General features: G+C 62.6%; 2 protein-coding genes across 7 annotated transcripts in view; one reads left to right on the forward strand and one right to left on the reverse strand.

Annotated features, from left to right (window-relative positions):
• Positions 1-4,268: 4,268 nt before the first annotated feature.
• On the forward strand, positions 4,269-14,428 carry SLC38A8 (solute carrier family 38 member 8). Its single transcript, XM_026102111.2, has 10 exons — positions 4,269-4,577; positions 5,674-5,872; positions 6,582-6,738; positions 7,488-7,592; positions 8,306-8,363; positions 8,857-8,971; positions 9,590-9,737; positions 9,889-10,088; positions 11,143-11,194; positions 14,085-14,428. Exons 1-10 carry the CDS (start codon positions 4,395-4,397, stop codon positions 14,185-14,187), a joined length of 1,320 nt encoding a protein of 439 aa, XP_025957896.2. The 5' UTR covers positions 4,269-4,394; the 3' UTR covers positions 14,188-14,428.
• NECAB2 (N-terminal EF-hand calcium binding protein 2) overlaps positions 14,348-17,254 on the reverse strand; it is a 119,371-nt gene continuing 116,464 nt past the window's right edge. For all 6 annotated transcript variants that reach the window (XM_064519479.1, XM_026102109.2, XM_026102110.2 and 3 more), the window contains 5 exons: positions 16,287-16,343; positions 15,990-16,102; positions 15,613-15,690; positions 15,278-15,369; positions 14,348-14,967 (listed from right to left, as the gene is read on the reverse strand). In XM_064519479.1, coding sequence (XP_064375549.1) covers positions 14,939-14,967; positions 15,278-15,369; positions 15,613-15,690; positions 15,990-16,102; positions 16,287-16,343 — 369 coding nt within the window. In that variant the 3' untranslated portion in view covers positions 14,348-14,938. The remainder of the gene's footprint in view (positions 14,968-15,277; positions 15,370-15,612; positions 15,691-15,989; positions 16,103-16,286; positions 16,344-17,254) is intronic.

Raw genomic sequence — 17,254 nt, forward strand, 5'->3', positions numbered from 1 at the left:
TGGTCCTGGTATGTCCCTGCGGGATGTCTGTTTTCTTTTGTCCGCTATTTCAGGAGCTCATGTGTAGGTTACTAAAGACCACAAGGTGCCTTGGTCATTTTTCAGTCCCCAGTCAGGCAGCCTAAGTACAGTGCTGAAGGAACTCTTCTGATGTAGAGCTCGTTCCTGAATGTGACTCCTCGGAGAGTTAAGGCTTAAATGCAAGTACAGGTTTTTAACATGGAGAGTCATTTGTTGCTGGAAGAGCTCCTGCAGGATTGCAATGGATTATTCACTGTCAGCAGTCATTGAGTCAAAATGGGATAATTGTGTAGGAAATCACTCTGGAGGGTTATGGCTTGTGTGTGAGGCTAGCGAAGGCCACTGCAGTGTGTCCTCTGTTGCTCTCCGTGGTCAGTCTGTGAGGCAACAAAATCTTGTTTAATGCCTCTATAGCCTGAAGATCACAACTGGGAGGCAGCATTTGCTTCATCTCCTGCATGGACCAAGGCCTGGCTTTTACCCCAGTTTTCCACTAGGTTGGCTGAGGAGTAGAAGGATGGTCAGGTACTTGTCAGAGGTCACTCAGTCCGGACTAGAGCCCAAGTTAAACGGCTTGAGAGATGTGTGCAATAATTCCTCACTGCTGTCGTGTCCTGTGTACCAAACTTCATCCTGGCAAGGAGGAGGGTGCACGATGCAAGCAGAGGCAAGCCCGGCTGCCCTGGCAGGCTGGCCATGGGCCCTGTGAGCCGCGGTCCTTCATCTTGGCAGTGGAAGCTGCTTCTGGAGACGGAGGCTTTCCTTGGTCTGCAGTGCCGCCGTTCTGCCCTCCCAGCAGGGCCTGGCAGCTTGATGCGTTGCTTTGATTTGTGGCGCCCTCGTCAAAGGGAGTCTTGAAAGCCTTTGTGCCTTTGCTCTGGTCGGTGCTAATGAGGAAGCTCTATCCTCTCATGGCATCGCTAATGAGAGATTACAAGCCCCTCGGTAACTTTGAAACCAGAGTCAAATTGTATCAAAGCACCAGTCCGAGTTAAGAGACTTTCCCAGTGGCTGGTATTTTACAGCCCAGTGGCCAATTTCTAAATCGTAGAAGCCAATTATTTCTGAAGTCTTTGGTGTGCAGCTAATGAAGGCCTAAAAGGACATTTTAAATGGTTATAAAAACCATAGGCTGCAAAGATTTAATTGAGGTGGCAGGCACAATTAGCCTTCCATAATTCCTTCTAGCAGCTGATTAAAGTCTCTTTATCCTTCTTACTGAGATCAGAAGGGCACATATTTGGAAATCAAAAATGCATTAGGGACTGTCAGCCAGCGTCAGGGGCCTGTTCATTTAGCACAGGAATGGCAACATGTGCTCATCCTGCAGAGAGCATTTACACCCAGGGAGCCGTGCAGAGGAGCGCTGGGGAAGGGAGGTGGCCAGGACGGGGTTCCTTGTCGTCTGCAGGGGCAGCTTCCTTCTCTGTGCAGGTCCTCCAGCTGACTTGCACCCTGAGGTAACGCTCCAATCTGTAACGCAAGGCCATTTAGTAGCCATGCTCCTTTGTTTCTAAGCCCGTTGCGGCCCTGGCCATGTGCAGCATCTTACTGAGCTTTCCCGTCCTCAGCACAGAGGTTTTTCTGTGTCCACGTGCAGGGACTAGTCAACGTGATGCTGAGAAACGGGACAGGCTGAGCAAGGAGATAAGTGGGGAGAGGATGCCTCATTCCTGAGCTAAACCCACCGACGAGGGCTGTTTACTTGGGCTGCAGCACCAACTACGATCTGTGCCAGGCCTGAGCTTATGGACAGAGGCACGAGGTTCAGGGTTTGGCCATGCACATGGATCCAGTGTTGTGAGTTTACGGGCTCGGGATCTGCTCCTCTGGGGTTCCCAAAGCAAGGAGGATGGCATGAGCGCAGGCTGCCCTCATCACCCCGTTCCTACAACTCTACACCCCCTTTTCATCCCTCCACACGGAGGAGGAGGAGGAGGAGGAGGAGGAGGAGGAGGACACTCGGCACCAGGGAAGAGCTCAGGCGGTGCAGCTGATGCATGCTGAGCACCAGAGCCACCAGCAACCAGGCTTAGCGGTGCCGGCGGCTTGTGGGTTGGGGCAGCTCCTTGCTGAGATCTCCTGTGAAGGAGCACTTCCGTGGGCTTGGAGCCTCTTGCTGCGTGCTGCGGTTGCTGAGATGCTGAAGGGGTCCACAGCTGTACCCTACGAGGGAACGTGTGCAGGTGGGGTGTTCACTAGCCAAACAGTGTAAAGGAGAGCTCAATGCAGCTGTGTAGCAGTCTTCCTCCCTGAGGAAGAGGTCTCCCTTCAGAGCTCTCTCTAAGAGCTGCTCTGAAAAGCCCCACAGCGAGAAAATCATGGATGGAGCAAACCCAGCATAGGCCTGAGCCCAGATAGAGAGCGAGAGCCCTCGACCTGCTGAACCTGGCCTGAGCCTGAGCTGAGAGCTGCACATAAAGATCTTTCTTCTCTTCCTCAAGTGCCTGCGCTCCTGTCTCAGCACCTGTGAGCCAGTATGCCATCTCCTCGGGGAGCATTGCCCTCCCTGGGGCTGTTGGTTTTCCTAAGCCCCAACTGAGTTCGGAGTGTGAGGGGGAATTAGAGGCTTCCATTCTTAGAAAAATATGGTGAATTTGTATGTGACTGCATGCAAGGATGAGGCCTTTTGGCCTTATGAAATGTGCAAAAATCAAGTCTCTTGTTGCTGCAAGCCAGCTTTAACAGGACAAGTTTATTTCAGCAGGAGCTTTAGTTTTTCTAACCAGAAAAGCCGTTTGCGTCGCAGAAGAGCAACCCTGAGATGGGGCGAGTGAAGTTTGTAACTGAACACCCGCCTGCAGCGTAACCGCCCGCTCTGTACAGAGCGGGCTCCAGGCAGCGCGTCCCCGGTTGTACGTGGCCTAGTTGCATCCACCAAACAGAGAGCGCATCTCAGTAGCTGCAGTTTGCCTTGGCAGGAAGACTGTGCTGTCAGGCTGCAAGCCCAAAGGAAGACAGCGTTGCCGGTTATCGCACAGCCCACTGGAAGATTGCCTTTGGGGCAACTTTTCTCGAAGAACCTGCATGCTCCCTGTGGGAAGCGTGGAAACGAAAGTCGCTGCGAGGAAAGTTCTTGACTGGGTTTACAAGGATTGCAGGTATGTTGCAGGAAGGTATGTTTTGCACAAATGTCCCCAGCTGGTCTGCCGTTCCTACTGAGCCGAGTCTCCTTGGGTTGAACCAAGGGGAAGACTAGTCTAGTGCTTGCTTTTAGATAGGTGGTAGCAACTGCCTGATTTTCCTGGGCGACGGGGTTTTGCGGGGGGATACTCTGGATACCAGAGGCAACTCCTGAAAAAGCAGGTCCTGGGGGGAATGCCCATGTCCAGCCCAGCTGGCTCTGGCACAGATCCCGGGGAGGCTGGCCCTGGCGAGCTGCCTTGGCTTGCTCGCCTGGCCTTTTGCGCACAGGATGGGCCATCCAACCCCACGGACACAACGGCAGGACGGGCCCTGTCAGTGCAGACACGCTGCAGCCAGGAAGAGCAGCAGAGCGAGGGGAGGGGAGGCGAGGGAAGAAGGTGGTTAAAGTAACGTGCCAGCTTGATCATCAGGCCGTGATAAGAGAGTGCTAGAGTGTTTTACGGGAAAAATCGGTGCAAGCATCAGACGTGCACTGCTTTACAGGTGTTGCTTGACTGAAATATGAAAATCTCATAGGACAGCAGGAGCTACACTGCGTGCTGAAATCAGCCTGCACCTTGCTACCCACAGAAAAGCTGGATGTGGCCTGCCTGTCCTGAGTACGGAGAATACGCTTGAATGAGGTACATGGCTGCACCCCCTCTGTGCTGTCCCTAGAGACCTGGGGCTGCTGCGGGATCGTCAGCATTGCAGGGATCCCTGTTGCCCTGTGCATCCAAGTCCGGCTGAGGTCCAAATTGTGCTGACAGGGGATTTGCGATGGAGGCTTTCCTCTGCTGCATGCGCCGTGCATCGGCGAGCTCGGAGCGTGCCACAACTCAGGACAGAGCGCGTGACCAGGGCAGTGGGGCTTCCCCATGCCCAGTGCCTGCTCTCTTGCTCTGCCCCAAAACCTGGTGCATCTCTGGCCCTTGTGTCACACCTTGCTTTAACTGTGGCGGCTGGTAAATGCTGGGCACGAGTTCGCAGAGCTGTGTCTGGGAAAGCAGCATACCCGGGCTCCCGTCCTCCTGAGCGAGGATGGGCGGAGAGGAGTGCGCTCCCCTCCCCATCCCATCCCATCCCCGGGGAGGTCCTGGAGAGGGGGCAGCTGAGCAGTGCGAGTCCCCTCTGCTGCACTCCTTGTCCTGCGGGGCTGCGGAGGGCAGGGGTGCCGGGTGCGCGGCGCGGGGCAGTGGGCGAGGGGCACGCACCCCACTGAGGACCCCCCCGCCTTGCGGTCAGAGATGGAGAAGGTGGCAGGGGAGAGCGTGCGCTTGTTAGACAAGCCGGCGGCGGGCAGCCCCAACCTCTCCTCTGCCGGAGCTGTCTTCATCATGCTGAAATCAGCCCTTGGAGCAGGGCTGCTGAATTTCCCCTGGGCATTCAACAAAGCTGGCGGGATCGCGCCGGCCGTTCTCGTGGAGCTGGTAAGGGACGGGGAGAGGAGGGTGTGCGTCCCCCGGGCGCTGCCGGCAGAGGGAGGGAGCCGGCCCGCAGACCTGGCTCTGTGTTTCCGCTTCCCAAGGGAAAAAATCCCGGGGGCTGTCGTGTTGCAGCGAGAGCGGCAGTGTGCGGCTTGCCTCCGCTGCGGGGATGAGGATGGGGGTTGGCTGCGGTGCGGTGCAGGATGTGCCGCCGAGGAAAGGAGAGGAGCCGGCCGATGGGAGGTGGGGCTCGTGCCCAGTGCTCAGGGAGGCGGGAGGCGTTTTGCAGCAGTGGGCAGGGGGGAGCGAGCCTCGTGCAGCCCCCAGCTCCATGGTTACTTTGCTCACAGTGATGAGCGAATTCTCCCCAAAGGGAGCTGAGGGATTTCACAGCCTCAGGCTGAATGTGGCAGGTGGGCTGGAAGGAAAAAAAAGAGGAGGAAGAAGAGGGAGGGCTTGTAATCTGTCCCTTGCCTCAGGCGATGTTTGGGAGAGGGGCACCAGGATGTTTTCTCCGTCGCCTGTTGACAGGGACCCTTGCTTTGCAAGCTGGCAGTTGCAGCTGCTGTCCTGCCAGGAGCTGAACGGGAAAAGAGTCAGGATAAGGGTTATAAATACCGCTGCCACCCAAGCAGTGCTTTCTGTGTCTGAAGCCATGGTTCTGGCTGGCATTTTGGCCCAACCTGACAGCATTTTTGGTTGCTGGTCTCCTATGTGCCAAAACCCTCAAGCTCGTGCCCAAATTATCAGATAGGACAAGCTGGTTTTTTCCTCCTTTTCCTACCTGGGATAGCCTGGTAGATGTACGGCCACTTGGAGACACAGAAGCACAGTAGAGCACTGGTGCTACAGCCGTTAGGTTTGTGCCCAGGCATGATGGAGGCAGAGGAGGGTCGGTACGTGAAGGCACCTTACCTTTTCCCATGTCTCTGCTCGGGATGGGCAGGAGGTGCAATATCCTAAGGCGCTGTGAAGCCCGTCTTGCTGATGGCACCTGCAGGACTCAGTCTCTCAAAGCAAGACGTGCTGGCGTTTTTGGCAGCATGGGTGCTTTGGGTCATCACTGTTTGATGCTTCTTTTCCCGTCCTTTCTCTGCAGGGCTCATTAGTCTTCCTTGTCAGCGGGCTGGCGGTGCTGGGCTACGCTTCATCCCTCAGCACGCAGTCCACGTACCAGGGCGTCATCCGGGAGGTTTGTGGCACGGCCGTGGGGAAGCTCTGTGAGGTTTGCTTCATCCTCAACCTCTTCATGATCTCCGTGGCCTTCCTAAGGGTCGTGGGTGACCAGCTGGAGAAATGTGAGTCCCCACAGCCCTGCCGGTGACCCACTGGCACTCCTGACCCCTCTGGCAGGCTGATGCCCAGGGATGTGTTGGGTGTTGTTGGAAATGAGCCAAGGGGACGGTGGCTCCCGGGGGCAAGGTGGGGGGAAGCGGCAGCTTTGACACCCTCCTTTCTAATGTGGAAGGTTGTTCCCCGCGGCTGCACAGGGCTGGCAAGGGGGAGGCCCTGGGTTTTTCTGTAGCTGAGAGGTTGCAATGTGATGAAGAGCCCCTTCTGGCTGAATTTTGTCTCCCTGGCCTGAAAACTCAGGAAGCCCGTTTTGGCTGGGGTGGCCGAGGATAGCCGCTGGCGTGAGTCTGTCCCACGGCGCTGTGGCATCCTGCTCTAGCCCAGGCTCGCCCAAGGGCAAAGACATGATGGTCATGCTTTGAGAAGGACTTTTCTTTTGCTGTGCGTGTGTCCCATCAAAACCATGCTCCGGCCATAGTGGGAGAGTGTCCGTGGGTCCCCGGGGGACACTGCCGCAGCCGGGGAGCATGGAGAAGTGTGGTGGCCGTAGGGACATGGCACTGCACGTGGGACTCCCCACCCAGGCCATCACCAGCGGGCTGAGGCTCCTCACTCCATCCCTGTGCCACGTAGCCAGGACACGACAGCGTGGGGTCTGCCATCGCTGCCCCGGGGGCTTCCTGCCTTTGACTCCTCTCTCCTTCCTCCGGGCAGTGTGCGACTCCTTCTACCCCAACGGCACGCTGAGCGGGGAGGGACCGTCGCCGCAGCACTGGTACGCGGACCAGCGCTTCACCCTCTCGGCGCTCTGCGTCCTGGTGATCTTCCCTCTCTCCGTCCCCAAGGAGATCGGCTTCCAGAAGTACTCCAGGTACCCGGGCAGGGGGAGCAGCACCTGGCCACGGCAGCCAGGGGCCGAAGTGCAGCCAGCCCCGCTCCAGGCTGCTGGCAGAGCCAGGTGCACAGGGAATCAGTGCAGCACCCGGAAAAGGGCCGGGGGAAGCCCTGCAGAGAGCAGGGTGAAGTCCCGCTGGCAGAGCCACCCAGCAGCTGGGCGCGTGTCCTCTGCACTCTGCCAAAGCGGGAGGGAAGCCGGGTGCGCGTATGGTGCGGGAGATCCTGTGCACGCGTTGTTGCCACGGTTGGCGGGGCCTGTTTTCTGGCAAGCATCAGCCTCCAGCATCCCAGTGATGGGGCAGCTCAATTGCTGCACAGATGATATCTTTTTCTATCCTTTTTCTCTGCATCTCTTCTTGCTGTAGTGTTGTATCTGTGGCCCCTCCGGAGCATGTGACAGGCGCTGTCGGTATAGTGTACTCTATCCAGATATGCAGTGTGAGGGGTACAGTTTTGCAGAAGGTGGCAGAGAGAAGTAAATGAGAGAGGCAATATAGCCCAAGCCTCGACAAGAGAGGGAAGGTTTCTCTCTGCCGCCTGAATAGGAGCCCACGGCTGTGGGCAGCCAGCGCAGCCCGTCTCGTGCTGGGTGCCGGTGTCCCTGCCAGGGCTGGGGGAGCCTGTTCCCCCCTCAGGGCCACAAATGCTCTGCAAGATGCTGGGGGTGCATATGCACCGCCTGCAGAGCAGGGCATCATGCGTGTGGTCTCCTCTTCCTCGTAGCATCCTGGGCACGTTAGCCGCCTGCTACCTCACCCTGGTCATCGTCATAAAGTACCATCTGCAAGCGGAGAGTCTCAGCTTGCGTGAGCCCCCCCATCCCTCCAGGTAAGGGTCAACGTGACCACAGGGCAGCCAATGTCCCTTCCGTGTCGTCCCCTCGTGGGAATCAGTTGCATGTTGTACTGGGCAGAGGTGGTCGGGGCACCTTTGGGCTCACTGGGGTGCAGACGGGCCTTGGGGTGCTCCACCACCCTGCCGCTTCCCTGTGCCCCAGAAAGAGAGAGGGAACGTGCCCAACCAAAAGCACATCTCCAGCTTGCAGATCTGGCTCGGTTGCCTGGGCCCGAGGAGGGCTCCCTCCCGCGAGGTCGCACGAGGATGGAGAGCATCCTCATGGCATCCATGGCCACGAACCGCACGTGGGGGCCTGGCACAGCAGGGCTGGCCAGGAGTGGGGCCGTCCTTTCTGAAGCATGGTGATTCAGTGCTTGAACCCCTGCCACGGCGTAAGCGACTGTCACAGGGTGCACTGGTGGCTGGGGCAGGGATGGAGGCATCGCGGCGGTAGGTGAGGGCAGTCTGAAGTGGCGGGGATGAGACGAGGAGGGCCCTCGTGGCACGTTGGCCACTGGCTCCACAGAAGGGAGCGAGCGGCCAGCAGCCCCCAGCCGAGCCTCTCAGGGGCTTTTGCCCCAGTGATCCTGCCTTCCCCTGAAAGGTTCCCACTCCAGCGCCAGGTTTCACACTGGATCCCTGCAAAGTCCCCTTTGCTTCAAGGGACCTTCTGTCCTCCCCTGCTCTTCCTTCCTCTGTCACAGGGCTTCCTCCTGGGCCTCCATGTTCAGCGTCATCCCAACCATCTGCTTCGGTTTTCAGGTACTGTTGCCTGCGCAGTGACTGTCCTGGGCTGCAGGGCAGGCAGTGGGAGCTGCCGGGGCCCAAGGGAGGTACCTTTGGGGCCCGAGGGGCTGGAGGGACACCAGGGCTCCTGGCAGGGGAAACGATGCTCCTGCTGGGAGATGGTGGCAAACTTGCAGACTTGTGGGCTAGGTCTGGTTGAAGTGGGTGAAGGCAGAGCAGGGTCAGAGGTCTGGGGAAGCAGCCTTTTCCTCTGGATTTTGGGGGGATGGAGGCAGTGAACACTGTCTCAGAGCATGATCTTCTCCACCCCACCCCACTGCAAGCCCCTGACCCCCATGAGGACGATGGAACCTGGCTTAGGGGGGTTTCAGCAGGCAGCGTAGGGTGCACAGCCACAGGCCTCTGGCCACGATGGCACCTGGGGAGCGGGAGGCAGGGACAGGAGGTGAGGTGAGGCCCCTCTGTCCTCCTGGCGCTCCGCAGGACGGCCGTCCCCTGTGCTTTTCAGTGCCACGAAGCTTGTGTGGCCATCTACAGCAGCATGCGCAACCAGAACTTCTCCCACTGGGTCGCCGTCTCCGTGCTCTCCATGCTCATCTGCCTGCTCATTTACTCCCTCACAGGTAACCACGGCGTGTTTTATTCCTTTGTGGCTGATAAAGCCCTTGACTCCTTCGCTTTCCCTCTTCATCCCTTATCTTTGGGACTCCTCCATCCCTGTCGCTGTCCCTAATCCTGTGGGTTTCAGCTCCCACCAGCACCACGGGGAGTGGGGTGTAGGCTCCATGCTGTCATCACAGGCGCCAGCATGGCCTGCGAGAGGGGGTGAGACGTAGCCGGAGCTGTGATCGTGGGTGCCTCAAAGGTGGCCTTGAGGAGGAGTTTTCTTTGGGATGAGAAAAGGCAGAGTGACCTGCTCTTGGGGAAACGCTCGATGCTGCCCACTGCAAAGGTGACTGTGGACAGAGCATAGAGTTTCTGTGCATGTTGGCAGGGTTAGCAGGGGGGTTTTTCCCTCCTTTTCAGGGTAAGGGTTTTTTCTGAAGTGCAAAAGCTTCTCAAGGATGAGGCTACTCGAGAGGAGGCGTTTGTCCTAAGCGGTGGCAAAACGCAAGGCCTCTGTAGGATGCCCCCAGGATCTCCTTGCTGGCTGTGGTCCCGCTCACAGTCACCCCTTCCTCAGTGCCACCGGCTGGAAGGTGGCCAGGGCGCATCCTGATCCCTCACCTTCCCGTTTACAGGGCTGTATGGTTACCTGACCTTTGGCGAGGACGTGGCGGCTGACATCCTCATGTCCTACCCAGGGAATGACGCAGTTGTCATCGTCGCCCGCCTGCTCTTCGGCATCTCCATCGTGACCATTTACCCCATCGTCGTGCTGCTGGGCAGGTGAGACGGCACGGCGGCGGGCACGGGCGGGCAAGCCCGGTGGCTCCCTGCCAAGCGTAAGTCTATGCCAGGAGCCCGCAGCCACCGGTGCGGAGCCAGAGCCCCGCGGTCGAGCAGGCGGTTGCGAGCCGGCCCTGCCTGCCCTCCCTAGGTCCGTTGTCCGGGACGTGTGGGTGAACCCCAAGCGCGGGGCCGTGCCGGTGGCTGAGGTGCACGAGCGGCGGACCCGGGTGGCGCTGACCGTCTCGTGGATCGCGGCAACGCTTGCCATCGCTTTGTTCGTCCCGGATATTGGCAAGGTCATCGGGCTCATCGGGGGCATCAGCGCGTTCTTCATCTTCATTTTCCCAGGCGAGTAGGAATGGCGAGGGAAGCATGTTGCGGGGGAGAGGGCCAGCACCGGGTCTCAGCATGGCCCGAGGCTGCTCTCCAGCCCTGCAGAGCAGGGTTTCAGGTGGGAATGCGGCCGGACATGCACACGTGGTGCGTGGTGCAGGGTCGGGCGTGCCTGGCAGGGCCCTGCACAGCAGACTGTGCCCAAAGATGGGGGTGGGGGCGAAGGTCCCAGGCGACCTCACACAATCCTCCGGCCCCTTGTCCATGCCCCACTGCCATCCTTGAGAGCTGGACCCATGCAGCTTGCACCCAAGGACAGACATCGAAGGCAGCGTGCCGCTCTGTGCAGGCCAGGACAAGGCAGAGGGCTCTCAGCCTGCCTGAGCAGGTTTGGGGTGTTGGCACTGGGGTGACCATGAGGTGAGTGCGGGAGGAGAGCCGTGTCCGTAAGGGCTGGGAGAGGCAGCGGGCTGGCGAGAGTGGCCTGGCCGTGTCAGAGGGACTGCGCGTGTGGCCAGGTGGTCCCCCTGCACCGGCCATGATCGGGACCCAGTGTGCCCGTCTCCGCACGGAGGGAGTGATCCCAAATCCGTGTGATGTCCACAGGTCTTCTCAGGGCACAGGGCAGCCCGGGGACCAGGCCAAGTGCCTTGGCTTTGCAGGGTGGGGGTCCTGCAGTCGCGATGCTTTGGGGACAGTGTGCGGATCAGCCTATTTGGGTGCCCCGTGCACGTGCCTGACGGTCGCTACCGTGGGGCTTTCCTCAGGCAGCCTCAAGAGCGGGGCCTGGGGGCGGCAGGGCCCATTCCCGCAGCTGATGCTATCCCTCCCCAGCAGCCGCACGGACTCTGGTGCTCCGGCGAGCCGATACGGGGACGAGGGGATGCACCTCGGGCTCAGCAAGGCAGCACCAAGGCAAGGGCGTGGGAGCACTGCAGGGCCATTGCACGCACCCATTTTTGGCCGCGTGTTTGGGGTGCACACGCGTGCTTGGCGGGGGATACAGAGCGAGCGTCCGGGTAAGCGGTGGCTGTGGCAGATCACCTGCGTGTCTTTGCGTTGGTGGCAGGGCTGTGCTTGGTGTGCATGATGGGAACCGAAGCCGTCGGGCCAAGGAAGCGGTAAGTGTCTGCGTACAGGCGTGGTGGTGGGCAGGGGCAGGGCGCAACGTACCCCAGCAGGTCCCCGCAGGTCCCCTTGTCACGCGAGGGCAGCAGGAGCCCTGCGAGGTGGTGGCTTTGGGGCACTCGTGCCCGTTGGGAGACACGGGGACCGCAGCGGCTGTGGCCTCAAGGGCGAGTGCGGAGGGATGCGCCCGAGCACCAGGGCCACGGTGAGCACAGGAGGCTGCAAGGGAACGCCGAGAGCCCTGCGCGTGCAGGGGAACGGCCGTGCGGTTTGGAGATGGTGGGGGGCCGTGGTGCCCCAGAAGGAGCCGAGGCAGGGGTCGGAGGAGACTCGGCACAGGGCCAAAGGAGGGCCCCGTCTGGCGTCTGTCATGCCCAGGGTGCTGTGTCCGCAACGCCGTTCCTGGGACAGCGGAGGGCAGAGAGGCAGGGGACAGCGGGCGTCCCTTTGTGGAGTTGCCGTGGTCTGGCACAGGCTCACCGCGGGGTCGGCGTGTTTTGGGGATGACATGTTTTGGTGTTTCTTTGGCTGTTTGTGCCTGTGGGCTCGGTGCAGGGCAGCTCTGCTGGAGCCTCACGCCGTCGGCACGGCGAGGCGAGCCATAGGTCCCGGGAACCAGGCAGCACGCGGGGATGTCATGAGCCGTCAGGGCCCCTCCGACCGCGGAGTGAGCCGGCAGAGGGAGCAGGCATTGGCGGCCCCCCAGGGCCCATGTGGGGCACCCTGTTCCCGTCCCCAGGCAAGGGACCGGAGAGGCCTGGTGAAGCCCTGAAACTGCCCCTGTTGGGAGAGAGCCCAAGCCCCATGTGGCGCAGGAGCGGAGATGACTGGAGGCCCTGCCGGGGCCAGGGAAGACAGGGACCATCAATAAGGAAACCATGTCACTTGTGGCGAGGAGATGGCAGCTCCCTTGGCACCAGCAGAGACATGGTCAGCCAAGAGATGCAGGGCTGCTGGCCGAGGAATGGAGGCATTTCTGGTGGAGGCAATGGGTCACCAAGCAGCTTGGGAGCTTCCTCGCTCAGCCCTGCCAAGCCCCGGGGCTTTGGGAGAGTTTGCGAAGGCTCAGCCGCCTCTTGGACTGCCACTCTCTGCGACTCATCCCCGTGGATGCCGATAACGCCTTCAGTGGAGGAGCACCGCGGGTCGAGGGTGAGTGCTACGTCCCGGGGGCTCGGGGTGGCCTCGTTTGTGATGTCTGGGCAGAGGGACAAGGGTTGACTGGGGACAAGCTGCTTACGAGTCACCTGTCCCCCAAGCATGGGACAGGGATGGGCTTCCCCCGCCACGTGGAAGGGCAGCAGGGGGGTGGTGAGCCATCCGAGGAGGGCAGTGGGCCCACGGGGAGTGCTGAGGTCGGGGCAGGAGGCCGGTGAGGGACATGCCGTGGCAGGGGCCTCTGTGGAGGGGGACAGTCTCCCTCTGACCCCGGTTGGAGGAGTCCCGACCACAGTGGGCAGTTTCGCGGGGGGTTGTGTGCTCTGCTGCGTGTAGTAAGGGCAGCGCGGCGCTGACTCTGCTGGTGTTTGGTTGCAGCCCGCGAGCTGTGGGGGAGAGGCCCCGTGCCGAGGCACCGCCACCGACGAAGGCCGGAGCAGCGAGGGACAGGGCTGCAGCGGGCCGGGCAGCAGCGCCGGGCAGCGTCCACGCTGAAGGCCTCGGTGCAAGGGAAGGGAGCGGCGAGAGGTGACTTTGGGAGAGGGTCCGTAGGCTCGTTCCAGACTGTGGTAGTAGTGGAGATCTTGCTGGAAGAGGTCTGGCAGGGCCAAGGATGCCGAGAGAGACGGTGACCGGGGAAGTGTGGCCCTGGCAAGGGGGGAGCAGCACATAGCAACCCCCAGCAGAAGGAGGGGACGGCGGGGCACCCGGCCAGCTGGAAGGTAGCTCGCGGAGGTAGGAGCACCAAGGCGACCCGGGGGTGCGGGTGAGGGATGAGCGGAAGCAATGTGTCTTGTCGATTGCTGCAAGGTTGTGAAACAGCTCTCCTGCGCGGTTGTGGCGGGCGATACGGACAGGGCCGCAGGGGCAGACGGTCAGGAGCGTCGGCAGCCTGTCGCAAGCGGCATCCCTCGGGGAGCGAGCTCTAGGAACGGCTGTGTCAAATGTCCCCGCAGCAGAGGTGACTAACGGGGCAAGGGCAGCAGCCCAGCGCGGTCGCCCGGGAGGCAGGGCGAACGCCCCGGAGAGCGGGCACCGCGGGAAGGGGTGGCCAGCAGCACCCGGCAAGCACGCCCGGGCCAGCGGCCAGGCCCTGCTCTGGAGGGGGGCTAAAGGAGCCCTTGGCGCCGTCGGTGGAGGATGTGCCCTGGTTTGTCTTGTCCACGGGACTTTGGCAGAGGCGAGGAGGGGAGAGGCGAGCGTGCTGGGGCCGAGGCGAGCAGGGCCAACCACATCATGGGGTGAGTTGCCACAAGGCCGGCTGGCAGGGCACAGCTGGTAAGGGGGTGCCTCGAGGTGGCCCCACTGAAGTGAGCGGCACAGGCTCTGGGCAGTGCTGAGGTGTTGCGGAGGAACTGGACCGAGTGCCATGGGGTGGCCCCTCACCGGTGGCGGGCCGGGCCCGCGGTGCCCGCAGTGAGGAGCTGGGCCTGAGGATGCGGGTGCACATTGAGGGTGTCCTTGCACGGGGACGTGTGCGCCTGGGTGCTCAGCACTGCCAGTGCAGCTGTGCCGTATCTCCAGTGGGCCACAGCCGGCACCGATGGCCACCAAGGGCTGGGCAGGGGGGACCGGGCAGCGTGGCGTGCCATCACTGCCCTGGCCACAGCTGCCCTGTTGGCCCCTTAATGGTCCTGTGCACCCCCGCGGGCCTTACTGCCCCCCTTGGGGGAGGGAGCAGGGCCACCCGGATCAGATCAGGGCAGTGGGTCGCTCTCCCCCCAGGGCCGCGCTCGTCGCCTGGGGCGTCCTCTCGGTGCTGTGCGGCGCCTTCGTCTGCGGGCAGAGCACGGCCGGCGCCGCCATGGAGCTGCTGCGCCGCGCGTAGGCCACCCCGGCCGCTCGCCCCTCTCCCGTCCCACCGCCACCGCCGCGGTCCGGAGGGGTGCCCGGGCCCAGGAGCTTCCCGCAAGCAGCGTCGCCTCCGTCCTCCTCCGCTCCCGACCGCCCCCAGCCCCGTTTCCCCGGACGGGCTGCGACACGGTGCATCCCATCACATCTTTATTCAGCATCTCCATTGCTCTACTGTACAGCTGCTAATAAATACTGAACATGATGATATTAAGAAAGCCTCTGGATAGACTCATCTCGGAGAATACAGCCCCCAGCGCGCGGCCGGGTCTGGGCGGGAGAGACTGGGAGCGAGAGCCACAGCGAGACAGCGACGGTGCACACGAGACAGCTAGCGCTTCACCCACATACGCACACAGCACCCCACGCGCGCAGCGGGCCCCGACGGGCACACGTGGCCCCGGCGCACGGCCCCCCGGCCCCGCAGCTCCCCGCGACGCGGCACCGGCAGGCAGGGACCGAGTGGCAGGGCCGCTTCGCAGGTGCCACCCCGCTGGGGGTGCCGCGGGGGCCGGGGGCAGGACGGGGTTTCCTTCATGCCAGCCAGCCACCGCTCGCACCTCCGGCCCGCACAGCTGCGCAGGGGGTGCTCCCAGCGTCACACTCATAACACAGTCATCAGAAACGACAGGCGATTCGTCCCCGGGGACGGGACAGCAGGCAGGAAGGACCCAGGGCCCTGAAGCGCCAGCGTTCGCATGGCCGCCGCGTCCTCTCCGGCAACGAGGTCAGTCTCTGCTCAGAGTGCACCAGGCGGCTGCGGGGGGAGCAGAGACCGGTCATTCGCGCCACCGCCGGCCCCCGGGGACACCCGTTGTGCCCACAGGGCTCTATGGGCCCCCTCAAGCCCCTGTGCCAAAGCATGACACCGCTGCGCCTCCCCAGCGTGCCGCGCGTCCCTCCCACGAGCCTCGGCCCACGGCGAGGCAGGGCAGCAGGGACCCAGCCACGTCCTCTGGTGCGGGTACAGCCCTCCCCGCAGGGACCCCACGCGCTGGCACACAGAAATGTTTCTGGGGCTTCAGCCCCTTCTCCCCCTCCCCGGCTGCGCGGCGCCCGGCTCCCACCTGGCACGGCGACGCTGGACACGGCCTCGGGCTGGCTCAGCGTGTCCACCTTCACGTGCTGGAAGCCCTTGCAGGTGGCACTCTGCAGGTGCCTGCGGCCGAGGGGGGAGGCGGTCACAACCCCCCTGCCACCCCCTCGCGCCTCCCGGCCCCAAAGCGCCGTGCCGGGGGCTCCCGCTGCTGCCGGGGACCTGCAGCCCTGAGCAGCAGCTCCCTGCCCCGCAGCCGGCACCCTGCAGCCTTCAGCTGAGGTCTGGGGGCTTCGCCGCCGCCGTCTCGGCCCCGGTCCCACCTCGACAGAGCGCGCTGCAAGGGCTTGCGGGCGCCTCTCCTACCTCTTCCAGTCCTCTTCAGTCTCCCAGAACTCGTAGACGATGAAGGTGACGCCGTCCGGCAGCTTCACCGCAGTTACGCTGAGGAGACGGGAAGGGGCTGAGCGCCGGGCCAGGGCAAGGGGCTAGGTGCCGCGGCGCTGCCCGGCTCGGCTGGCCCAGGAGCCGCTGCGAGTGGTGCTGGCCGAGCCCAGGGCCGCCTCTGCCACCTCCAGCGGCGTCCGTCCGCCGGGGTGCTCCCGTGCAAAGCACAGCCCCAGCAGGGCACGGGGGAGAGGCTTTTGGTGGCCGAGCATCCCCCCAGCTCCTCACTGAATACCCCCCTCAACCCCTTCCCGTGCCCCGCGGGGCCCGGCGCTGCCGGAGCCCTGGGTACTCACTGGAAGCAGTCCCGCTCGCCGGCCACGCTCTTCAGGTACTGCTTCAGGGAGCTGCAGAACTCGCCCAGGTGCTTGTGTGCCACCGTCATCTCGTCCCGCACCAGGAGGAGGTACTGCCGCCCCGCGCCAGGCGCACGTCAGCGAGCCCCGCTGCGCGGCCGCCCCCTCCCCAGCCGCCGCGTCCCGCTCCCCGCCGAGCCGAGGCGGCCCCAGCCTGCGAGCGGCCGTGCGGGAAGGGGGCCGAGCCCGGCGCTTGGGCCACGCTCACCGCGAGCCCGGCGCTTGGGCTGCACTCACCGTGCAAGCGGTGCTTTCGCTGTCCGACAGCCGCTGGTGCAAGTCGAACCAGAGCGTCTGGAAAAGGGCAGGGAAGAAAGAAAAAAATTAACGGTGAGCGATGTGGGCTGAGCTCGTACCTCATTGCTCCGGGCACCCGCAGGTCGGTCCCTTCGTGCCCAGCCCGGCTGCCGAGCCGTGTCATCGCTGGGCAGGAGCGTGCGCTCGCTGCACAGCAGTAAGTGACTTCCCGGCGAGCTGCCAGCGGAAAACTCAGCTCCGAGACGTCCCACTCGGGGCGCCGGGCCTGGAGCGGGGCCGGGGCAGTGATGCGAGGGAGCCCAGCGGCTCCTCCGGGAGGAAAGTCCTCGCAAAGGGGATAAATCCCAGCCCATCTCCCTGCCCCAGGCGGCATCCCGCCCTGAGAGCACTGCCGCAACCGAGGATTTGGGAAACCATTTCACCTTCGGTCCCTAGATGGAGTAAGACAGCCTTGCCCAGAGACTTCACCTTCTTTCTTGTGGGTTTTTTTTTTCCCCTTGTTTAAATACAAGTCGCAGTTAACCGTCCCAGCATTCAATAGCTGCTGGGAGCACCAACACGAGCTATCAGCACGGAGCTGGGGATGGCTGTCCCCCGCGCTGTGAAGCAGCCACGGACACGTGTGCGCTCGGGTGCAGCCAGTGCATGGATGGGCCAAAGCTGCAAAAGCCCCCGGGCCTGGTGCTGCCCCGTCCTGGCCCTCTCCGCCCGTCGATGGGGGCCGTGCGCAGGATCGCCAGGGATTTCCACGCTAGTGGTGGGGCCAGGGGCGCGAGCACCCAGAGCCGGACCCAGGGCTGCAGGGCACCGTGGCAGGGAGCTGCCTGGTCCCGGCCACTCCTGCACGCACGATTCATGAGCCCAAACAGCAAAATGCGGCTACGTGGTGATGCTTGAGGGTGGCAGGAGCGGGGGCCTGGCCTGGGGGGTCTGCCCTGCCACTAGGC

This window comes from Dromaius novaehollandiae, chromosome 13, assembly GCF_036370855.1.
Source record: "Dromaius novaehollandiae isolate bDroNov1 chromosome 13, bDroNov1.hap1, whole genome shotgun sequence".
NCBI classification, from domain to species: Eukaryota; Metazoa; Chordata; class Aves; order Casuariiformes; family Dromaiidae; genus Dromaius; species Dromaius novaehollandiae.

Excerpts from the sequence above, each read along its gene's own strand:
- SLC38A8 (XM_026102111.2), top strand. The coding sequence starts at position 4,395 with ATGGAGAAGGTGGCAGGGGAGAGCGTGCGCTTGTTAGACAAGCCGGCG. Across the intron at positions 7,593-8,305 it reads GAGCCCCCCCATCCCTCCAG|GGCTTCCTCCTGGGCCTCCA; the intron begins GTAAGGGTCAAC and ends CCTCTGTCACAG. Across the intron at positions 9,738-9,888 it reads ATCGTCGTGCTGCTGGGCAG|GTCCGTTGTCCGGGACGTGT; the intron begins GTGAGACGGCAC and ends TGCCCTCCCTAG.